At 46.7% G+C, this 23,850-nt stretch overlaps 1 protein-coding gene across 1 annotated transcript; it reads left to right on the top strand.

Annotated features, from left to right (window-relative positions):
* Nucleotides 1-93: 93 nt before the first annotated feature.
* PRMT9 (protein arginine methyltransferase 9) lies at nucleotides 94-23,766 on the top strand. The gene is made up of 12 exons (XM_073576245.1): nucleotides 94-443; nucleotides 6,671-6,819; nucleotides 6,904-7,140; nucleotides 7,266-7,433; nucleotides 7,705-7,807; nucleotides 8,246-8,346; nucleotides 15,932-16,121; nucleotides 16,300-16,483; nucleotides 17,119-17,779; nucleotides 18,002-18,155; nucleotides 19,091-19,219; nucleotides 23,392-23,766. The coding sequence occupies exons 1-12, from the start codon at nucleotides 246-248 to the stop codon at nucleotides 23,611-23,613; spliced, it is 2,496 nt and encodes an 831-aa protein (XP_073432346.1). The 5' UTR covers nucleotides 94-245; the 3' UTR covers nucleotides 23,614-23,766.
* Nucleotides 23,767-23,850: the final 84 nt, after the last annotated feature.

The following is a 23,850-nucleotide window of genomic DNA, read 5'->3' as shown; positions in this document are numbered from 1 at the left end:
GAGGGGAGATTCGTGCAGGCCTCTTTCACGGTCAGGTGGTGATACGTGATTTAGCCGCCGCCAGGATGCCACTGCCGCTTTGACTCCATCATGCTTTATCCAATCAGTGACCGCCACGTCATATTCGGGCGCCTGGCACTTGCGTTCCAGCTGATGCTCCACACAATACTTCTGTCCTTAGTTCCCTTCTGCACTTATCACTGCGGAGATGGCGGCGCACGTCGGGTGTTAACTGATTGAGCGTCATGGCAGAAATGAACGGAGCTGGCCGAAGAAAGCATCGCCAAGGGCGGAAGGCCGGACAAGCTGCCGGCAGGAGGGAGCTGATATCCGGCTCTGTGAGCAGCGCTGAGCTGTGTCTGCGGGATCGGGACTATGGCACCGCTTATGCGCACCTCCTGCTGGTGCTCAGCCTGGCTCCTGAGCTCAGGGAAGACTTTAAGGTATCGGCCTGTGTGATGCTAATAGTCACATGTGCAGGGGGGGCTCAGTGTCAGGGGGGCTCAGTGTCAGGGTGTGGGGGTTCAGTGTCAGGGTGTGGGGGGCTCAGTGTCAGGGTGTGGAGGGCTCAGCCAGGATTCTGGTCTTGTGTGTGCTGAGAATGTGGGTATCACCTTGTTTTTGGGGGGGAGTAAACTTGCTGATCGCTGGGGTTTGACCACTGGTCACGAGTGATCCTGAGACCATGTACTGTGGCCACAAGATCCTGTGCAGTAGCTACGTACACTCCCTGATAGAAGTTATGTCGCTTATCCATTTTATGCAAATAAAAGCTTATAAGGCCTGGATCACACTTCCGTTTTTTCAAATCCGTCAAAATCCATCAGTTTCCGTCAAAAACGGATCTGCAATTTTTTTGGAGGATCCGTTTTTTTGTCCCATAGACTTCCATTAGCGGTTACTGTGGATCCGTCAAAAAACGGATCCGTTTAAAAAAAACAAACAAACATCCGTTTGCGGCAAAAAACGGAATCGGATCCGTTTGGCGGACAAATAATCCAGGTTTTGGTCGCAGGGTGGATTTTTGGCTTGGTGTCAGAGCTCAAGTTGCAGTTCAAGTGAAGGTTTGGGGTGCTGGGTTTCTTTTTATACACACCTACTAATTAACCGATCATTTACTGAGCACAGGTGAGGATGTAAACTAGGATTGGGTGCATTATATGACCAGGCGACAAAACTTTTGTCTTGCCAAAATCTGACCATTCTGTGTCCAGTAAATGATCAATATTTCTGCATTGATGGCAAATTATTTTCTTAGCCTAAACCACATTTCGGAGGGTTTCAGCTTTCAAAAGAATAATTTATACAATCAATGGATGAATTTAACGTCCGGTTATAAGCTTTTATTTACATAACATGGATAAGCGACATAACTTCTGTCAGGAAGTGTATGGTGTCCATTTTTTTTTTTTTTTTGGTTAGTCTCTTCAGATTTACAGAAGAAACTACTGCTTGTTATGTTTTATTTTTCACAATGAGATTCAGGCTATGAAAAAATTGTTCATCTGCACCGCCCCATTGGCTAAGTTTGGTCTGAGGTTGTCCATGTATTTTCACAGACAGCACTCAAACCAAAAATACTGTTGTGTTTACAATTCCTCAGTGTGAGCACCACTGTACATTTGGCAGGGCCACATCTGTAGGCACAGCAGCGTCCTCCCCATATGCACACTTACCCAGGAGACACAGCAGCCCCCCCATGCACACTTACCCAGGAGACACAGCAGCCCCCCCATGCACACTTACCCAAGAGACACAGCAACCCCCCCATGCTCACGTACCCAGGAGGCACAGCAGCCCCCCCCGCCCCATGCTCACGTACCCAGGAGACACAGCAGTCCCCCCATGCTCACGTACCCAGGAGACACAGCAGTCCCCCCATGCTCACGTACCCAGGAGACACAGCAGTCCCCCCATGCTCACGTACCCAGGAGACACAGCAGTCCCCCCATGCTCACGTACCCAGGAGACACAGCAGTCCCCCCATGCTCACGTACCCAGGAGACACAGCAGTCCCCCCATGCTCACGTACCCAGGAGACACAGCAGTCCCCCCATGCTCACGTACCCAGGAGACACAGCAGTCCCCCCATGCTCACGTACCCAGGAGACACAGCAGTCCCCCCCATGCACACTTACCCAGGAGACACAGCAGTCCCCCCATGCACACTTACCCAGGAGAAACAGCAGTCCCCCCATGCTTACGTACCCAGGAGACACAGCAGCCCCCCCATGCACACGTACCCAGGAGACACAGCAGCCCCTTCATGCACACGTACCCAGGAGACACAGCAGCCCCTTCATGCACACGTACCCAGGAGACACAGCAGCCCCTTCATGCACACGTACCCAGGAGACACAGCAGCCCCTTCATGCACACGTACCCAGGAGACACAGCAGCCCCTTCATGCACACGTACCCAGGAGACACAGCAGCCCCTTCATGCACACGTACCCAGGAGACACAGCAGCCCCTTCATGCACACGTACCCAGGAGACACAGCAGCCCCTTCATGCACACGTACCCAGGAGACACAGCAGCCTCTTCATGCACACGTACCCAGGAGACACAGCAGCCCCCCCATGCACACGTACCCAGGAGACACAGCAGCCCTTCATGCACACGTACCCAGGAGGCACAGCAGCCCCTTCATGCACACGTACCCAGGAGGCACAGCAGCCCCTTCATGCACACGTACCCAGGAGGCACAGCAGCCCCTTCATGCACACGTACCCAGGAGGCACAGCAGCCCCTTCATGCACACGTACCCAGGAGGCACAGCAGCCCCTTCATGCACACGTACCCAGGAGGCACAGCAGCCCCTTCATGCACACGTACCCAGGAGGCACAGCAGCCCCCCCATGCACATATACTCAGGAGACACAGCAGCCCCTTCATGCACACTTACCCAGGAGACACAGCAGCCCCTTCATGCACACTTACCCAGGAGGCACAGCAGCCTCTTCATGCACACTTACCCAGGAGGCACAGCAGCCTCTTCATGCACACGTACCCAGGAGACACAGCAGCCCCCCCATGCACACGTACCCAGGAGACACAGCAGCCCCCCCATGCACACGTACCCAGGAGACACAGCAGCCCCCCCATACACACGTACCCAGGAGACACAGCAGACCCCCCCGCCACATGCACACTTACCCAGGAGACACAGCAGCCCCTTCATGCACACGTACCCAGGAGACACAGCAGCCCCTTCATGCACACGTACCCAGGAGACACAGCAGCCCCTTCATGCACACGTACCCAGGAGACACAGCAGCCCCTTCATGCACACGTACCCAGGAGACACAGCAGCCCCTTCATGCACACGTACCCAGGAGACACAGCAGCCCCTTCATGCACACGTACCCAGGAGACACAGCAGCCCCTTCATGCACACGTACCCAGGAGACACAGCAGCCCCTTCATGCACACGTACCCAGGAGACACAGCAGCCCCTTCATGCACACGTACCCAGGAGACACAGCAGCCCCTTCATGCACACGTACCCAGGAGACACAGCAGCCCCTTCATGCACACGTACCCAGGAGACACAGCAGCCCCTTCATGCACACGTACCCAGGAGACACAGCAGCCCCTTCATGCACACGTACCCAGGAGACACAGCAGCCCCTTCATGCACACGTACCCAGGAGACACAGCAGCCCCTTCATGCACACGTACCCAGGAGACACAGCAGCCCCTTCATGCACACGTACCCAGGAGACACAGCAGCCCCTTCATGCACACGTACCCAGGAGACACAGCAGCCCCTTCATGCACACGTACCCAGGAGATACAGCAGCCCCTTCATGCACACGTACCCAGGAGACACAGCAGCCCCTTCATGCACACGTACCCAGGAGACACAGCAGCCCCTTCATGCACACGTACCCAGGAGACACAGCAGCCCCTTCATGCACACGTACCCAGGAGACACAGCAGCCCCTTCATGCACACGTACCCAGGAGACACAGCAGCCCCTTCATGCACACGTACCCAGGAGACACAGCAGCCCCTTCATGCACACGTACCCAGGAGACACAGCAGCCCCTTCATGCACACGTACCCAGGAGACACAGCAGCCCCTTCATGCACACGTACCCAGGAGACACAGCAGCCCCTTCATGCACACGTACCCAGGAGACACAGCAGCCCCTTCATGCACACGTACCCAGGAGACACAGCAGCCCCTTCATGCACACGTACCCAGGAGACACAGCAGCCCTTCATGCACACGTACCCAGGAGGCACAGCAGCCCCTTCATGCACACGTACCCAGGAGACAAAGCAGGCCCCCCATGCACACGTACCCAGGAGACACAGCAGCCCCCCCATGCACACTTACCCAGGAGATACAGCAGCCCCCCCATGCACACGTACCCAGGAGACACAGCAGCCCCCCCCCATGCTCACGTACCCAGGGGACACAGCAGCCCCTTCATGCACACGTACCCAGGAGATACAGCAGCCTCTTCATGCACACGTACCCAGGAGACACAGCAGCCTCTTCATGCACACGTACCCAGGAGACACAGCAGCCCCCCCATGCACACGTACCCAGGAGACACAGCAGCCCCCCCATGCACACGTACCCAGGAGACACAGCAGCCCCTTCATTCACACGTACCCAGGAGACACAGCAGACCCCCCATGCACACTTACCCAGGAGACACAGCAGCCCCCCCATGCACACGTACCCAGGAGACACAGCAGCCCCTTCATTCACACGTACCCAGGAGACACAGCAGACCCCCCATGCACACTTACCCAGGAGACACAGCAGCCCCCCCATGCACACGTACCCAGGAGACACAGCAGCCCCCCCATACACACGTACCCAGGAGATACAGCAGACCCCCCCGCCACATGCACACTTACCCAGGAGACACAGCAGCCCCCCCATGCACACGTACCCAGGAGACACAGCAACCCCCCCATGCACACTTACCTTGGAGACACAGCAGCCCCCCCATACACACGTACCCAGGAGACACAGCAGACCCCCCCGCCACATGCACACTTACCCAGGAGACACAGCAGCCCCCCCATGCACACGTACCCAGGAGACACAGCAGCCCCCCCATGCACACGTACCCAGGAGACACAGCAACCCCCCCATGCACACTTAGCCAGGAGACACAGCAACCCCCCCAAGCACACGTACCCAGGAGACACAGCAGCCCCCCCATGCACACGTACCCAGGAGACACAGCAGCCCCCCCATGCACACGTACCCAGGAGACACAGCAGCCCCCCCATGCTCACGTACCCAGGAGGCACAGCAGCCCCCCCATGCACACGTACCCAGGAGATACAGCAGACCCCCCCCGCCACATGCACACTTACCCAGGAGACACAGCAGCCCCCCATGCACACTTACCCAGGAGACACAGCAGCCCCCCCATGCACACTTACCCAGGAGACACAGCAGACCCCCCCCCCCACCACATGCACACTTACCCAGGAGACACAGCAGCCCCCCCATGCACACTTACCCAGGAGACACAGCAGCTCCCCCATGCACACTTACCCAGGAGACACAGCAGCCCCCCCATACACACGTACCCAGGAGATACAGCAGACCCCCCCCCCCCACCACCACATGCACACTTACCCAGGAGACACAGCAGCCCCTTCATGCACACGTACCCAGGAGACACAGCAGCCCCTTCATGCACACGTACCCAGGAGATACAGCAGCCCCTTCATGCACACGTACCCAGGAGACACAGCAGCCCCTTCATGCACACGTACCCAGGAGACACAGCAGCCCCTTTATGCACACGTACCCAGGAGACACAGCAGCCCCTTTATGCACACGTACCCAGGAGACACAGCAGCCCCTTCATGCACACGTACCCAGGAGGCACAGCAACCCCCCCCCCCCATACACACACGTACCCAGGAGATACAGCAGACCCCCCCGCCACATGCACACTTACCTAGGAGACACAGCACCCCCCCAACATGCACACTTACCCAGGAGGCACAGCAGCCCCCCCCCATGCACACGTACCCAGGAGATACAGCAGACCCCCCCGCCACATGCACACGTACCCAGGAGGCACAGCACCCCCCCCACATGCACACTTACCCAGGAGGGAGGCACAGTAGGGCCACCTTCCTCATTAACTAGTAAGTGTTCTTCAGTTCCATCATTGCACATATGTGACCATTACATACTGTTACCTGTGATCTGAGTGTTACAGCTCCAGTGCTGCTTCAGTCCTGACTGATGATATTTTGTCACTAAACTTCCATTGTACTAATCCATAGGGCGTTATTCACACCTAGGAAACCTCTTGCATTTACCTAAATTATGTTGTTTTGGCAGTAAGCACATGGATTTCTGGAAGTCCTGCGTTTCATCAGTCTTAGCATCTGTATTTTCATTCATTGCTATTATTTTCTATAATAGATCTGTTGTTGGCCACTAGAGAGTAATAACAATGAGTGAAATGACAGATACAAGCCCTGACCCAATACTTTTGGACTACTGACGCATCCTGAATACGGTGAGAGAGGCTTAGAAATTAGGAAGATGACGTCCTGTGACCTAACCTCACCAGGTCGTCCTAATAGTGCTGGGTACATTCTGGGTTTGGGGTGTGACCGGAGATCCACGATCCATCATGTTTGTGCTCCTTTTTCCCCGCTGTGTTTTCTAGGAGATTTTCCAATATGCCCTTTTCAAATGGGCAGAAGAGCTTTATGCCTTAAGCCGCAGTCAGGATCTGTTCAATTGTTATGAACAAGCTCTGGAACTGTTTCCGAAGGACGATGTGATCTGCAACAGTATGGGAGAGCAGCTGTTCAGGTGAGAGGCCTCTCCTCCGGCCTGGTATTGTGCCATATGAAAGCTGGAGAGTCGGTGACTTATGCTTTTCTATATCGGACATAGATTGGGATTTCGAGATGAAGCCGCCGGTTATTTCTACAAGGCTGTAAAGTTGAACCCAGACTCGGCTGATGCCAAAGAGAATTTCTTCCGTGTAGCGAATTGGCTTGTGGAGCGCTGGCATTTTGTGATGCTCAACGATGTCCGGAGGAACCAGATGTATCAGAAAGCAATTGAAAACGCGGTGCTGGCCGGCTGCAAAACTGTGCTGGACATTGGGACTGGCACCGGGATATTAAGGCAAGTCCAGAGCAGGACACTGATACACTGTCCTAAAGGATTCCCGAACCTTTCCTGTACAGCCTTGCACTGTCTCACGTATGTTCCCAAGCCATAATAATGGCCCTATTATATGTTTTATTTAGCATGTTTGCCAAAAGTGCAGGTGCCCCTCACGTGTATGCCTGTGAGCTCTCCAAGACCATGTTTGACCTGGCCTGTGAGGTTGTGGCTGCTAATCACATGGAAGACACGATCAAGATTCTGCACATGAAGTCTCACGATGTTCAAGTCCCTGAACATATACCTGAAAAGTACGTAGAAAAGACTTATATGTTGGGTTTTATAAATACCTGTTGCCAATCGTTCTTCCTTTGGCTGCAGACACTAACAGGCAGCCTCATGCTCCCTGCACTAATCCTAGGACCTCTGTGCGAGAAATCCTCCTATATGGGGGTGCAATCTGTACTCCATGGCTAAGGTGACCTCTACTGCCTTGGTTTTGGATGGACATGCAATGGTCATGTTCTGCTGGAAGCATGATTCACGTCTTGTCATGTGTCTGAGTGATTTTTCTCCTTGCAGGGTCTCATTGGTCGTCACAGAGACTGTAGACGCTGGATTGTTTGGTGAAGGGATTGTGGAAACGCTTATCCATGCCTGGAAATACTTACTTCTAGAGCCTAAGGTCTGCAATATAAGCAATGCTCGAAATATATATATATAATTTATTTTGATAAAAAAAAAAAGTAGACATTTTTTCACTCTGGGGATTTTGTAGGCTCCAACTTGGCTGCATTGAACGGACTGACCGTATATTTTGTATGGGTGTGGGCAAGGGTCATTGTGAAGGGCGGAGGAGCAGGTGACCTCGCCTCTTGTGATTTGGTGGATCCTGTGTTATTAGCCATGTAAAGAGGTGTTGCCTATCATTGTCAACCTGCCTCTGATAATATGGAGCTTTGCTGTAAACTTTTTTTTTTAAATACTGTAATATGAAAATAAAGAACAAAACATTGCCAGCATTGCTTAAAATTTCACGTGACGCAAACGCCTGACTTGATTCAAATAATAGGTCATTTACTGCTTTTACCTTCTTTTTTTAAGTCGTTTTTTTTTTTCTCAGCCCAAAGATGCCGTCTGTGGTGGGTACGGACAGGTCATACCTGCGGGTGCTGTTGTGTATGGCATGGTTGTGGAATGCCCAGAGATCCGCAGGCATCACAGGTAAGTGTGAATACTTGTAACCTCAAAATATTTTTGTTAAATTCTTAACAAGAATATATTAAAATATCCATATAATGTAGTTCTAAGCATAATATCCGTTGCTCCGGAGTTCAATGACCATATAAAAGCATGAGGCTGTATTGTGCGTACATGCAGTGCCCGCCAGAGTCTGTGAGGCCTGTGGCTGTCTATGCAGAGGTGTGTGCTCCATGCTGTGACATACGGGCAGCATATTATTACACAGTTAGCCTGTCGTCTTATCTGAGATAATCCTACATCATGGTAATGACATGCGCACATGAGCTCTGATTACACTGTCGCTACATGTGCAAGTTGTACAGTAGAGCCGACACCTTGGTCTAATGCAGGGGCGGGAACCTTTTTTCTGCCAAGGGCCTTTTGGATATTTATGGCATCCTTTGGGGGCCGTACTAATTGCGCTCTAACTCCACCCACGAAGTACTTCCTGACTGTGGCACTGGTGTCAGGACCTAAATTTTCATTGCAGCACCTCAACGTTCAGTAGTGAACACTGCGTATGCATGCTCACAGATCAGTAAGAAATTAAACAGTTGGTAGCCATAAAAGCACAGCCGCTGGCCCAAGCTCTGTGATCACCAGGAATCTGCCCGGGGGCCAGAGAAAAGGGCATTGTGGGCTGTAACTTGTCCGTGGGTCTTGTGGCTTCCAACCCCTGATCTATTGCCTGAGATCAGTCATATTTTTGATCCCAACCTAGATGCTGTGATCAAAGCTGACGCATCTAAGTGGTTACAAAGAGAGAGTTTGTTCCCTTGGTTCCATCCTTTCCGTGGCAGCCGGGAACCCTTCCCCCTATCATGTGCATGTGCCCTGACTGGGCCAAATAGATTGCCTTACACCTATCGGTACATCGGGTAAACTGATTAAATTTGCTGATGACACAAAGCTAGGAGGGGTAGCTAATACTAGAGAAGAGAGAGAGAGGATTCAAAAAGATTTAAATAAACTGGAGAAGTGGGCAGCAAATAACAGAATGGTTTTTAACAGGGAGAAATGCAAAGTACTACATCTGGGCAATAAAAATGGAAAAAGCATATATAGAATGGGAGGAATAGGGCTAAGTGACAGCACATGTGAAAAAGACTTGGGTATACTAATAGATCACAGACTGAATATGAGTCAACAGTGTGATGCAGCAGCAAAAAAGGCAAATGCAATTCTAGGATGTATTAACAGAAGCATACAGTCTAGATCACGTGAAGTCATTATTTCCCTCTACTCCTCTTTGGTCCGACCTCATCTGGAATATTGTGTCCAGTTTTGGGCACCACATTTTAAAAAAGACATCAACAAACTGGAGCAAGTTCAGAAAAGAGCGACCAGAATGGTGACCGGTCTGCAAACCCTGTCTTATGAGGAAAGGTTGCAGGATTTGGGAATGTTTAGTTTGCAAAAGAGAAGACTGAGAGGAGACTTAATAGCTGTCTACAAATATCTAAAGGGCTGTCACATTGTAGAAGGATCAACTTTATTCTCATTTGCACAAGGAAAGACTAGAAGCAATGGGATGAAACTGAATGGGAGGAGACACAGATTAGATATTAGAAAAAACTTTTTGACAGTTAGAGTGATCAATGAGTGGAACAGGCTGCCACGAGAAGTGGTGAGTTCTCCTTCAATGGAAGTCTTCAAACAGAGGCTGGACAGACATCTGACTGGGATGATTTAGCGAATCCTGCTTTGAGCAGGGGGTTGGACCAGATGGCCCAGGAGGTCCCTTCCAACTCTACGATTCTATGATTCTATGATCAAAGTAATGAGGATGTCTACACTCCCTAACAGAAGTTGTCGCTTATCCATGTTATGTAAATAAAAGCTTATAACCGGATGTTAAATTCATCCATTGGTTGTATAAATTATTCTTTTTGAAAGCTGAAACCCTCCGAAATGTGGTTTAGGCTAAGAAAATAAATTGGCATTGATCATTTAATGGACACAGAATGGTCAGATTTTGGCAAGAGAAAAGTTTTGTCGGCCACATAAAGTAATATTCAAACAAATAATTAACTTAAAATACAAATATATGTTGCATAGCATTGGTGAATGAAGTTGTGGTGCTATTAACCCCTTCACCCCCAAGGGTGGTTTGCACGTTCATGACCGGGCCAATTTTTACAATTCTGACCACTGTACCTTTTATGAGGTCATAACTCTGGAACGCTTCCATGGATCCCGGTGATTCTGACATTGTTTTCTCGTGACATATTGTACTTCATGTTAGTGGTAAAATTTAATTCAAATAACTTGCGTTTATTTGTGGGAAAAACGGAAATTTGGTGAAAATTTTGAAAATTTCGCAATTTTCCAACTTTGAATTTTTATGCCCTTAAATCACAGAGATACAGCACACAAAAAACTTGATAACTAACATTTCCCACATGTTTACTTTACATCAGCACAATTTTGGAACCAAAATTTTTTTTTGTTAGGAAGTTATAAGGGTTAAAAGTTGACCAGCGATTTCTCATTTTTACAACACCATTTTATTTTTAGGACCACATCACATTTGAGGTCACTTTGAGGGGTCTATATGATAGAAAATACCCAAAAGTGACATCATTCTAAAAACTGCACCCCTTAAGGTGCTCAAAACCACATTCAAGAAGTTTATTAACCCTTTAGGTGCATCACAGGAATTTTTTTGAATATTTAAAAAAAATGAACATCTAACTTTTTTCACAAAAAAAATACTTCAGGTTCAATTTTTTTTATTTTACCAAGGGTAACAGGAGACATTGGACTGCAAAAGTTATTGTGCAATTTGTCCTGAGTACGCTGATACCTGATATGTGGGGGGAACGACTGTTTCGGCGCATGGCAGAGCTCAGAATGGAAGGAGCGCCGTTTGACTTTTTCAATGCAAAATTGGCTGGAATTCAGATCGGACGCCATGTCACGTTTGGAGAGTCCCTGATGTACCTAAACAGTGGAAACCCCCAAAAAGTTACCCCATTTTGGAAACTAGACCCCCCAATTTACTTATCTAGATATGTGGTGAGAACTTTGAACCCACAAGGGCTTTACAGACGTTTATAACGTACAGCGGTACAATTAAAAAATCATATTTTTTCCACAAAAATGATCTTTTCACCCAAATTTTTATTTTCCCAAGGGTAACAGGACCCTAAAAGTTATTGTGCAATTTGTCCTGAGTACGCTGATACCCCACATGTGGGGGTAAACCACTATTTGGGCGCATGGCAGAGCTCGGAAGGGAAGCACCGCCATTTGACGTTTTTGGCTGGAATTGAGATCGGACACCATGTCGCGATTGGAAAACCCCTGATGTATCAAAACAGTGGAAACCCCCCACAAATGACACCATTTTGGAAACTAGACCCCCTAAGGAACTTATCTAGATGTGTGGTGAGCACTTTGAACCCCCCAGTGCTTCACAGAAGTTTATAACGCCCGGGCGTGAAAAGAAAAAAAAAGTATTTTTTCCACAAACATGATGAATTAGTCCCCAATTTTTTTATTTTCCCAAGGGTAACAGGAGAAATTGAACCCCAAAAGTTGTTGTCCAATTTGTCCTGAGTACGCTGATACCTCATATGTGGGAGAAAACTACTGTATGGGCACACATCGGGGCTCGGAAGGGAACTAGTGACGTTTTGGAATGCAGACTTTGAGGGAATGTTCTGCGGGTGTCATGTTGCCTTTAGAGAGCCCCTAATGTAACTAAACAGTGGAAACCCCCCACAAATGACCCCATTTTGGAAACGAGACCCCCTAAGGAACTTATCTAGATGTGTGGTGAGCACTTTGAACCCCCAAGGGCTTCACAGAAGTTTATAATGCCCGGGCGTGAAAATAAAAAAATCGTATTTTTTCCACAAACATGATCAATTAGTCCCCAATTTTTTTTTATTTTCCCAAGGGTAACAGGAGAAATTGGACCCCAAAAATTGTTTTGCAATTTGACGCGAGTAGGCTGATACCCTACATGTGGGGGTAAAACACTGTTTGGGCGCATGGCAGAGCTTGGAAGGGAAGGAGCACCATTTGACTTTTTCAACTCAGAATTGGCTGGAATTGAGATCAGATGCCATGTTGCATTTGGAGAGCCCCTGATGTGCCCAAACAGTGGAAACCCCCAATTCTAACTCCAATCCGAACCCCAACACACCCCTAACCCTAATCTCAGCCCTAACCCTAACCCTAGCCCTAACCCTAATGGAAAAATGGAAATACATACATTTTTTTTATTTTATTATTTTTCCCTAACTAAGGGGGTGATAACAGGGGGTTTGATTTACTATTTATGGTGGTTTTTATGTTTGGCAGCTGTCACACGCTAAAAGACGCTTTTTATTGTAAAAATAGTTTTTGCATCACCACATATTGAGAGCTCTAATTTTTCCGTATTTTGACCCACCGAGTTATGTGAGGTCTTATTTTTTGCGGGACGAGTTGACGTTTTTATTGGTACCATTTTCGGGCACGTGACATTTTTTGATCGCTTTTTATTCCGATTTTTGGGACGCAGAATGAACAAAAACCAGCATTTCATGAATTTCTTTTGGGGGGGTGCGTTTACACCGTTCCGCGTGCGATAAGATTGATAAAGCGGTTTTATTCTTCGGGTCAGTACGCTTACAGAGATACCTTATTTAGGTCGTTTTTTTATGTTTTGTCGGTTTTATGCAATGAAAACTATTTTATATAAAAAATAATTATTTTTGCATCGCTTTATTCTGCGAGCTATAACTTTTTTATTTTTTCGCTGATGATGCTGTGTGGCGGCTCGTTTTTTGCGGGACAAGATGACGTTTTCAGCGGTACCATGGATATTTATATGCGTCTTTTTGATCGCGCGTTATTACACTTTTTGTTTGGCGGTATGATAATAAATCATTATTTTTTGCTTCGTTTTTTATTTTTTAAGAGGTTCGCTAAAGTGGTTAACTAATGGGACAGTTTTATAGGGCGGGTCGTTACGGACGCGGCGATACCTAATATGTGTACTTTTATTGTTTTTTTGTTTTTTTTATTTCTAAAAAATGGATTTATTTGGGGGAATATTTTTTTTTTTTTTTCCTAATTTATTTGGCGATTTTATTTATTTTAACATTTTTTTTTAATTTTTTTTTAACTTTATTAAATAGTCCCAGGTGGGACATCACTGTCCTGTGACAGATCGCTGATCTGTCACATCACAGATCACTGTGACAGATCAGCTATCTGTCACCGGCACTGCAGAAGGCTTCCTCATGCCTGCGCTTTGCAGGCACTGAGGAAGCCAGCTTCCTGCAGGCCCCCGAAGGCCCCCGTCGCCATCTTGGATTCGGGGGCCTGCAGGAAAGGAGCCCCCCCCGCAGCAGCGCTGCACATTGCGCTGCCGTGGGGGGCTCAGGGAAGCACAGAGGGAGCCCCCTCCCTGCCGATGCTTCCCTTTAACCCCCGGTACACCGCGATCATGTTTGATCGCGGTGTGCAAGGGGTTAACGTGTCGGGGGTGGTCCGTGACCGCCCCTGACACATTGTGCCGGGTGTCAGCTGTGATAATTAGCTTACACCCGGCCGTGATCAGCGGCGCTCACCACGTGGGCGCCGCTGATCGCGGTAGGCGTACTATCCCGTCCATGGGCATAGGGGCCCGGGTCCCATGGACGGGATAGTACGTCTCATGTCAGGAAGGGGTTAAAGTCATATTTAATATTTTGTGTGACTTCCATGAGCTTGAAGGACTGCATCCATGCGGTTCAACAATGATTCATACAATTTATTAATGAAGTCATCAGGAATAACAAAGAATGCCGTCTTACATGCCTCCCAGAGTTCATCTAGATTCTTTGGTTTTGTCTTCCAAGCTTCCCCTTTCATCCTACCCCAAACATGCTCAATGATGTTCATGTCTGGTGACTGGGCTGGCCAGTCCTTGAGCACCTTGATCTTTTTTGCCTGGAGGAACTTTGTTGTAGAGATGGATGTATGAAATGGAGCACCATCCTGCTGCAGAATTTGACCTCTTTTATGATTTGGAATATAAGAGGCAGCTAATACTTCTTGATATTTTAGGCTATTGATATTGTTTCACACACCCCCATACTGAATGTAACCCCAGACCATGATCTTTCCACCACCAAATTTAACTGTTTTCTGGGTGTATTTTGGGTCCATACTGGCTCCAGTAGGTCTCCTGCATTATTTGCGGCAGCTGTGTAATTCTACTGAAGATTCATCAGAGAAATCCACCTTCTGCCACTTTTCCAGCGTCCGTCTGTTTAGCAGGCTGTGGGACTTTGCAAATGCCACACGGTTTCTTATTTGCCTTTTGTTTAGTGCTGGCTTCTCGGCACTGATTCGATCATGGAGGCCATTTCCAGACAGAATCCTACAAACTGTTCTAGTTGACTTGAGGTGACCAGGCTTGTTGGAGCTCTGCTGCAGTGGAAGAGGGGCTTGCTTTGGATTTTCTAACCAACAAGCGTTCTTCCTGAGCAGTTGTCTTGCGGGGTCTGCCGGACCTGGGCTTGTCAAACACATCTCCAATCTTTTTGAATCTTTTTTTAATTCTTTGTACTTGATGCTGAGACACATTAAAGGTGCCAGCCACCTCTGCAGTGGATCTGGTCTTCAGCCTCTTGATAATCCAGACTTTGGTCGCAGGGTGGATTTTTGGCATGTTGTCAGAGCTCAAGTTGCAGCTCAAGTAAAGGTCTGGGGGGGTGCTGGGTTTCTTTTTTATACACACCCACTAATTAACCAATCATTTACTGAGCACAGGTGAGGATGTAAACTAGGATTGGGTGAATTATATGACCAGGCGACAAATTTTTTGTCTTGCCAAAATCAGACCATCTGTGTCCATTAAATGATCAATATTTCTGCATTGATGGCAATTTATTTTCTTAACCTAAACCACATTTCGGAGGGTTTCGGCTTTCAAAAGAATAATTTATACAACCAATGGATGAATTTAATGTCGGGTTATAAGCTTTTATTTACATAACAAGGATAAGCGACATAACTTCTGTCAGGGAGTGTTGGTACCACATTCTGATAACCTATCCATAAGATGGGTCATCAATATCTGATCAGTGCGGGTCTGATACCCAGCACTCCCACAAATCCGCTGTTATTTGCTGGGGTGGGAGGCAGCCAGTTGTGAATACTGTGAATGGAGCGGAACTATGCACCTTCATTCATGGTGTAGAGGCCGCTGCTGGGAGCTGCAGAACAGAACTTTTTCTACTTGGAGCAAATAACAGCTGATCAGTGGTGGTGTCGGGTGTTGGACCTCCACTGATGATGGTTTATCCATAAGATAGATCCTCAATATAGTGTGCCCTGACAAATAGAGATGAACAAACCTGAACTTGAAAATTTGTGGTTCGTACCGGACAGTTGGTGTCCATTGCTAAATGCAGTTCACTGTAGTTCGGGTAAAGTTTTGGTACCCAATCCAAACTTTGGAATAAATTTCAAGTCTGGTACCAGAACCCGAACTTCCATGGGTCCGCTCATCCCTACTAACACCTTTTAGTAGTTCTTTTAAGTGCCACGCATTTACTTTTTTATTATAACTTTCTTTGCTTAGGGTGTGTGTAAATGAAGTTGTCGGGGTGAATATAGACGTTGTCCAGTTTTCCAGTCCGGTACATTGCACTCACAAATCTAGTGAGACAAATGAGCCATACGTTACTGAAAAGATGAGCAGAGTGCCCGGCGGATACAAAGCGCTGAGCAAGCCTTTCCAGGCACTGACTGTAGACTTTAATAGCCTGCAGGTAAGGATTATTGCTGCATTTTCTTCTAAATGTTGAAGCGTGGATGTACTGGTGCCATGTTGTAATGGACGATGAGCGTTCTAATAACATATAGATGTCATTTAGTTTTTCTGTTGTGATGAAAAGTACATGTCATTATGAAAGTAACAGTGGATTCCGCCTTGTGCTTTAATGCTAGGATTTGGAAAGCGTTGCCTCTGGAAAGTCCTTCAGGGTCTCTGTTCTGGTCCAAGAACAAGGGCATCTTGACTGTTTTATAACTTGGTTTGTTCTGCATTTGGATCATGAGCACAGCCTGTCAACTGGACCTGAGGAAGAGACGTGCTGGGAGCAAGCCGTATTCCCTATCCAAAGTCTCCCTGGTGAATGATAACATATTCTTTATATAAAGACCTATCTTACTGATGGTAACTTTGAATACAAAATGGTTAACCACGCCATCTCTTCCATTGGTTAATAAACTTTTTAAATGTGGTTTTGAGGACCTTGAGGGGTGCCGTTTTAGAATGGTGTAACTTTTGGGTATTTTATGATATATAGGTCCCTTTCAAAGTCACTTCAAATGTGAGGTGGTCCCTAAAAAAAAAAAAAGTAAAATAAATATAAGTTTTGTTGTAATAATTAGACATTGTTGATCAACTTTTAAACCTTCTAACTTACTAACAAAAAAAATTGTTTCAAAAATTGTGCCATGAAGTAGACATGTGGGTAATGTTACATGTGAACTACCGTGTAGTCTATAATAGATAAAAAACAAAAGCAAAAAACCTGATGTCTGAATTAACCCTAAGAGTCTTTTGACAATAGACTGATCTCCACTCTGGGATCCTGGTCAACTTTTCAGCAAGTACTACTTTTTCTTCATATCAGTGCTATAGTTCAGTAAAGTATACACTTTTAGTTTTCTACATGAACCACATACAATGTATGTATATATATAATATATACTCATATACATCCATACCCATGTATGCATCCTTCTTGCTTTCCTCCACAGCTGATGGTTATATTGTTAACCGTGGGGATACAGTAGTACTGGACGTACACTGTCCTGACTGTTACCTAAGGTTAGACCTGGTCACCGTGATTAGAGGAGGGGAAGATGACAGCGGCATGCCCTCCGATAACATGGCAATGGAGAATGAGGCGGACTTGTGCGATGCTTTGGCCAGTCTCCAGACCACACATCACAGGGGCGCTGGCCAAAAACTGTGCAAACTGGAGCCCAGTGAGATAGCCCTGCTTAATAATGTTACATACCATGAGAACTTCCGCCATGCTATGAGTAAAGTCATATCTTCTCTGGCACTTCGAGAGAATGGTACGGTGGCTCCAGAAGAACAATCTTCAGACCCTCTGTACATACTGGACGTGTCTGAAGGGTTTTCTGTTTTACCTCTGATTGCTGCACAGCTTGGAAAAGTGAAGTCTTACAGCTCTGTTGAAGAGAAGCAGCACCAAGCTGCCCTGGAGAGGTTATCGGGGAGGAACGGAATCTCAAAAGAGAGGCTAGAATTTTGGCTGAAGCAACTGGAAGCAAGTGATGATGTTTTACAGAGACCCAAGTCTGACAAGTTGTGGAGCATCATTATTCTAGATGTCATTGAGTCTTGTGGTCTGATCAGACAAGAGGTGATGGAGAAATGCGCCATTGCAAGGTAAATAGAAGAGTAATTGTTGTATGACGAAAAGTTCACCAAAACCATAATAGGTGAGTGCATAGAAGCTGTACTCTTTATATCCAAATCTTCTATATTCACATTTATATTGTACCTTCCTGCCACCTATATTTTGCAGATTACCGTACCTTTATTTGCACATGGGGTAGTCTCAATGTCATGTACTCTTTGTACCTAATGTGTTAATTTCTCTCGTTCTAGGTGCTTGCTTCAGTCTGGAGGAAAGATCTTCCCTCAGTGTGTGGTCATCCATGGCATGCTGGTAGAGTCCCTCACCTTGATGAAGGAGAGTGCGGTTCAAGGCACAGAACCCACCCTAGGTTTTAACATAGCGCCATCTATTAATCAGTACAAGGTGAGATGAAACTTGTCAAATAAAATGTCAAAATTGTGAAATGTGTTTAATGTGTCTGAATTAATTAATTTCATTTTTTTTCTGCAAATAGGCAGATAAATTATTTTGATCTTTTGATCCCCTTCTCCATGTACATGCTCAGGCTCTCTGTGCTTCCACTATAGAACCCCAATTCTTTGCTTCTTGAGACATTCACAGACTTTTCCCATGATTAGAGGGCCTAATATGTCTGCAGTTCATATTTGGGTCAATGCATATAACCATTTAATGAGCTTGTTACCCACCAAACAGATTGGTAATTATCTGGGAGAAAGGAAGGCCAGTGAGTAATGCTATAGATAGTGTATTTTTGTACATTGACGATATGATTGATCTTGCTTAGTACTTGCAGAGAATGTGTCATCATGACAAAAACCCTGTGGCCATAGCTGAACAGACACAGATTCTACGGATGTTGTTGTTTTCTCTTTGCTCGCTTTCTCACCCCGCAGCGATCCTGAAAACTGCCTAACCGGCATATGCTAATTACACATCTAGGAGTGATGCTGTACTGTTTTCCAGGAGCTGAGCCTGCACCATACCTTGCAAATGCTGGCTGTGTTATGCTCCCTATCATTGAGGTTATTAATAGCTGTCAGGAATGCATGTGGGTGCACAAATCATCAAGGTCCACTGCTGGCAGCTCCCTTTGCAGTTGCCAACAAGTGATGTCTCAGATGTGCTCGATGGGAGACGAGCTTAAAAACCCTTCAAGGAATCATTGTTATAAAATAACTGTGAAGATCTTCCATTTTGTGGAGCTTGGGGCTTCCGTTCTCTTTCTGCTTTATATAGGGAGAAATGGCAGTACACTACATGAGTGCACAATTAAATGGAATGAAAAAGTTATTGTATTCAGAAAAATATCCTGAAGTTTCTGTAACTATTTCTTACAGGTGCCTGTGCATGTGTTCCTGAATCTGTCCACCCTGCCTTGTGTCCATTTAAGTGATCCAATAGAATTGCTTAGGCTGGATCTAATGAACCCATATTCTAACCATCTAAGCTTAGCTACTGAAGTAAAGGTAATGTGATCTGTCCAACATTACTATTCTGTCATTTTCTTTACCTACGAGTTATAGGAAAAAAAATATATTTTTGTGCATTTATTTGCATTAGACTTAGATTTGTAGCCTGCATCTAGTTTAAGAATATTTTCATGAAGGCTGACTGTCCCTCTAATACATGCTGAATATAAGTTCTGGGCATTCCAGATCCAACTTAATGATTTGTCATGTGTCTTCTACAGCCCATGGAGGAATCTCTCCTCTCTGGTGCTGACACACACTGTTCTTGTGGGTGCCCTGGGTCCTCTCATTTTCTCTACACTCATATACTGCCTGTGTGGTCTGTTTTCCTCCCTACCTGCACTCTGATACAGTGCCTCCTGTGTGATCTCTTCTGTCTGCATATAGCCTTTGTCTGCTTTCCTCCCTCCCTGCATATCGCCTTTGTTTGCTTTCCTCCCTACCTGCACTCATACAGTGCCTCCTGTGTGATCTCTTCTCCCTGCATATAGCCTTTGTCTGCTTTCCTCCCTACCTGCATATCGCCTGTCTGTTTTCCCTCCCTACCTGCACTCATACAGTGCCTCCTGTGTGATCTCTTCTCCCTGCATATAGCCTTTGTCTGCTTTTCTCCCTACCTGCACTCTGATACAGTGCCTCCTGTGTGATCTCTTCTCTCTGCATATAGCCTTTGTCTGCTTTCCTCCCTCCCTGCATATCGCCTTTGTCTGCTTTCCTCCCTACCTGCACTCATACAGTGCCTCCTGTGTGATCTCTTCTGTCTGCATATAGCCTTTGTCTGCTTTCCTCCCTCCCTGCATATCGCCTTTGTTTGCTTTCCTCCCTACCTGCACTCATACAGTGCCTCCTGTGTGATCTCTTCTCCCTGCATATAGCCTTTGTCTGCTTTCCTCCCTACCTGCATATCGCCTGTCTGTTTTCCCTCCCTACCTGCACTCATACAGTGCCTCCTGTGTGATCTCTTCTCCCTGCATATAGCCTTTGTCTGCTTTTCTCCCTACCTGCACTCTGATACAGTGCCTCCTGTGTGATCTCTTCTCTCTGCATATAGCCTTTGTCTGCTTTCCTCCCTCCCTGCATATCGCCTTTGTCTGCTTTCCTCCCTACCTGCACTCATACAGTGCCTCCTGTGTGATCTCTTCTCCCTGCATATAGCCTTTGTCTGCTTTCCTCCCTCCCTGCATATAGCCTTTGTTTGCTTTCCTCCCTACCTGCACTCATGCAGTGCCTCCTGTGTGATCTCTTCTCCCTGCATATAGCCTTTGTCTGCTTTCCTCCCTACCTGCATATCGCCTGTCTGTTTTCCCTCCCTACCTGCACTCATACAGTGCCTCCTGTGTGATCTCTTCTCCCTGCATATAGCCTTTGTCTGCTTTTCTCCCTACCTGCACTCTGATACAGTGCCTCCTGTGTGATCTCTTCTCTCTGCATATAGCCTTTGTCTGCTTTCCTCCCTCCCTGCATATAGCCTTTGTTTGCTTTCCTCCCTACCTGCACTCATACAGTGCCTCCTGTGTGATCTCTTCTCCCTGCATATCGCCTTTGTTTGCTTTCCTCCCTACCTGCACTCATACAGTGCCTCCTGTGTGATCTCTTCTCCCTGCATATAGCCTTTGTCTGCTTTCCTCCCTCCCTGCATATCGCCTGTCTGTTTTCCCTCCCTACCTGCACTCATACAGTGCCTCCTGTGTGATCTCTTCTCCCTGCATATAGCCTTTGTCTGCTTTCCTCCCTCCCTGCATATCGCCTGTCTGTTTTCCCTCCCTACCTGCACTCATACAGTGCCTCCTGTGTGATCTCTTCTCCCTGCATATAGCCTTTGTCTGCTTTCCTCCCTCCCTGCATATCGCCTGTCTGTTTTCCCTCCCTACCTGCACTCATACAGTGCCTCCTGTGTGATCTCTTCTCCCTGCATATAGCCTTTGTCTGCTTTCCTCCCTACCTGCACTCTGATACAGTGCCTCCTGTGTGATCTCGTCCCCATGCAGACGACGAGTGAGCTGAACTTCCTTGTTCAGGGACGGCAGATCACTGAAATAAGTGACCTGTCGGACGTAGGAGGCAGGAGGAGCTGTAAGTGAAATGTCCACCCCACAGCAATTGATGTTCTTTTGCGTGCAAGTTCTACATTGGAATCCTCATAAAAGTTAAAACCGTTTTGTACAATTTCAAGTGAACCTGTCTGGAGGATTTTGCTGAGTAACCTACAGACAGTGTCAGGTCGGCGCCGTTAACTTATTTTCAGTTAATGAGATTCTCGTGCCCCAGGGCGGCCTATGGGGGGGGTCTTCATCTGGTGCTCTGCTTAGGTATTCATCAGTATGGCTTTTGACCCCTACCCTACAGGCTACTGATCCCTCAGTGACCTGCCCCTTATTTTACATAATGCATATCATATTGTGTGGTTTAAAAAAGAGAAAAAAAACATTCATAGTGAGCACAATCCTGCTGATAGGTTCACTTGAAGGTATGGAATTGGCATGGATGCACCTGGAGCAGTGTGCCGTTAGATCTGTGTCACAGCAGCCGGACTGATGGCTATGTTGAGGAATTAGGTTAGGGACACACTGTCGGGCATGAAGGTGCAGGAGGAATACGGCCAACAGTGGCCTCAGTCACTTTCCTATATAGTTAAACAAGTGACAGTAAGACAAATACCGGCCACAGGAGAGACAAAAGGGCACACATTTGGCCTCCATCTGGTGAATCGGGGCTTATGTGAAACTTTAAAGTTTGTCTCTTAAAGCTCTCGATGTGTGCATTAGGCTCAGTGCACAGACTCTGTGGCAGTAAATGATCTAAAAAATGAGTATAAAGGAACTGACCTGTTACTACCTGGCATCCTCTGGTCCTCACAACCTGTTCTGATTTTAGGGGCAGTGTTACTTTTAATTTCTCCGGTGAAGGTACTGCAGTCAAATCAAACACATTGCTGGGGGTCTCGGCAGCAGGACCTCCTCGTCTTCACTCACAAACCGATTACCTGTTCTTTGTGTATTTCAGTTTTGTGCTGTCTGTTTTTCTCCTACAAAACATTGGAAGACTATTTTAAGTGTCTCTTCTGACCTGGCCCATGAGATATGGATGGTATATAGATGTCATCCATTTATTGTAGACATTTACTTGAATGTGCGATTTCTGTGTGCAAAACGGACCAAAGTAGGACATGGCTCCAATTGTCATATGTACACTGTCAACCGTTTTTGTAGTGTGTTGTCCTTGGGGAAACAAAATGTCACTCCCATGGGCCAATAAATCCTTATGTGTTAATAAGCCCATGTGAGACCTTTGAACAAGAAGACATTGTCTAAAGTGGACAACCCCGTTATTCCTGCATAAACTGTATGTGTGAGGCTGAATTTAGCAATATGGAGATTATTCGGAGAAGGATGCACAGGTCTAGAAAAGGAAGTGTTCTTTTGGCATTTTAGCTTTTTGTTACACATTAATGCTTTTGGTACAACCCTTTATTTGTCTAGGTACAGTTGTACCAGCTTGGGAACTATATAGCAACAGTACAGCTACATCTCCTCTTCTCTGGTGTCAGATGTTCTGCATAAAGCTGAGTTTAGCACCATATGGAGTCTTGTCTGGTTCCTACGAATACTCTGCATAACAACCAGGTTCCTGTGAATGGAGTTTAAAGCAGTGGATTCCTAGCCAGCAGTCTGCCTTGGATCACTCGGGGCAGTGACCTTTCCCTTTCTTTTACTGACATGTATGACTACATGTACTTTGTGAACTGCTACCATCATTTCTGTTAGTCCAAGTTCACATGATCGTATTTACATTCCGAGTGCTGTCAGTGAAAAATCCGATGGCATTCGGTTCTCCAATTGAGTTGTTCAGGTGTGTCCGTCCGTCCATGTGTCCCCACCGTCAAGTCTCCAAGTGAAAAAATTCACAGCATGTATTTGTTTTTTCGGGTATTGGATGAGAATCGTCTATTCAAATCTATGACTGCGCAATAAAAATGGGATTCCCTAAAGGTCAGCCATATGGCATCCAGTTATTACGGATACATCAGAATGTTTTAACCTAGTAGATCTTGCTCTTATTAAAATTTAGATGTATTAAAAATAGCTAACAATTGGGATGAAAAGCTGACTATTCTTTTACACGCTCTTGTGAACTCAAACCATGACTACATTTGTGCCACTTTCTTCCAGGTGCGAATCTGTAAATCGGGACAAGTGACTGCTGTTGCATTCTGGTATCACCTCCACCTCGATGAAGATTTCCATGTGGACACCTCCAGTGAAATGTCACATTGGAAACAAGCAGCATTTGTGTTAGACGAGCCGCTGAAGGTTGAGGAAGGGCAAGAAGTCTTTCTTGGTGTACATTTCCAGAACAGCAATGTCAGTATGACTTTGAGGCGCCCGTCATAGTAACGTCTGGAGAATAACATGGTTGCCATACATGTGTATATTAATATTACGCTATCTGTATTTTAGCATACATGCTAACTAGACTTTCTTCTTCAAGTATAGAACATTGTATAGTATTTTATCTATACAACCAAATAAAATGATTAAATGAAATTCAGGAAAAATATTTTTTAGGGAAAGACTCGCACTCACAACTGGCAAATCTTATAATTTCAAGCAAATAATAACCAAGATAGG

The sequence above is a fragment of the Dendrobates tinctorius genome, unplaced genomic scaffold (genome assembly GCF_039654945.1).
Source record: "Dendrobates tinctorius isolate UK_male_01 unplaced genomic scaffold, ASM3965494v1 ptg000008l, whole genome shotgun sequence".
Classification (NCBI taxonomy): Eukaryota; Metazoa; Chordata; class Amphibia; order Anura; family Dendrobatidae; genus Dendrobates; species Dendrobates tinctorius.
This window is presented reverse-complemented; position numbering and strand designations above follow the sequence as displayed.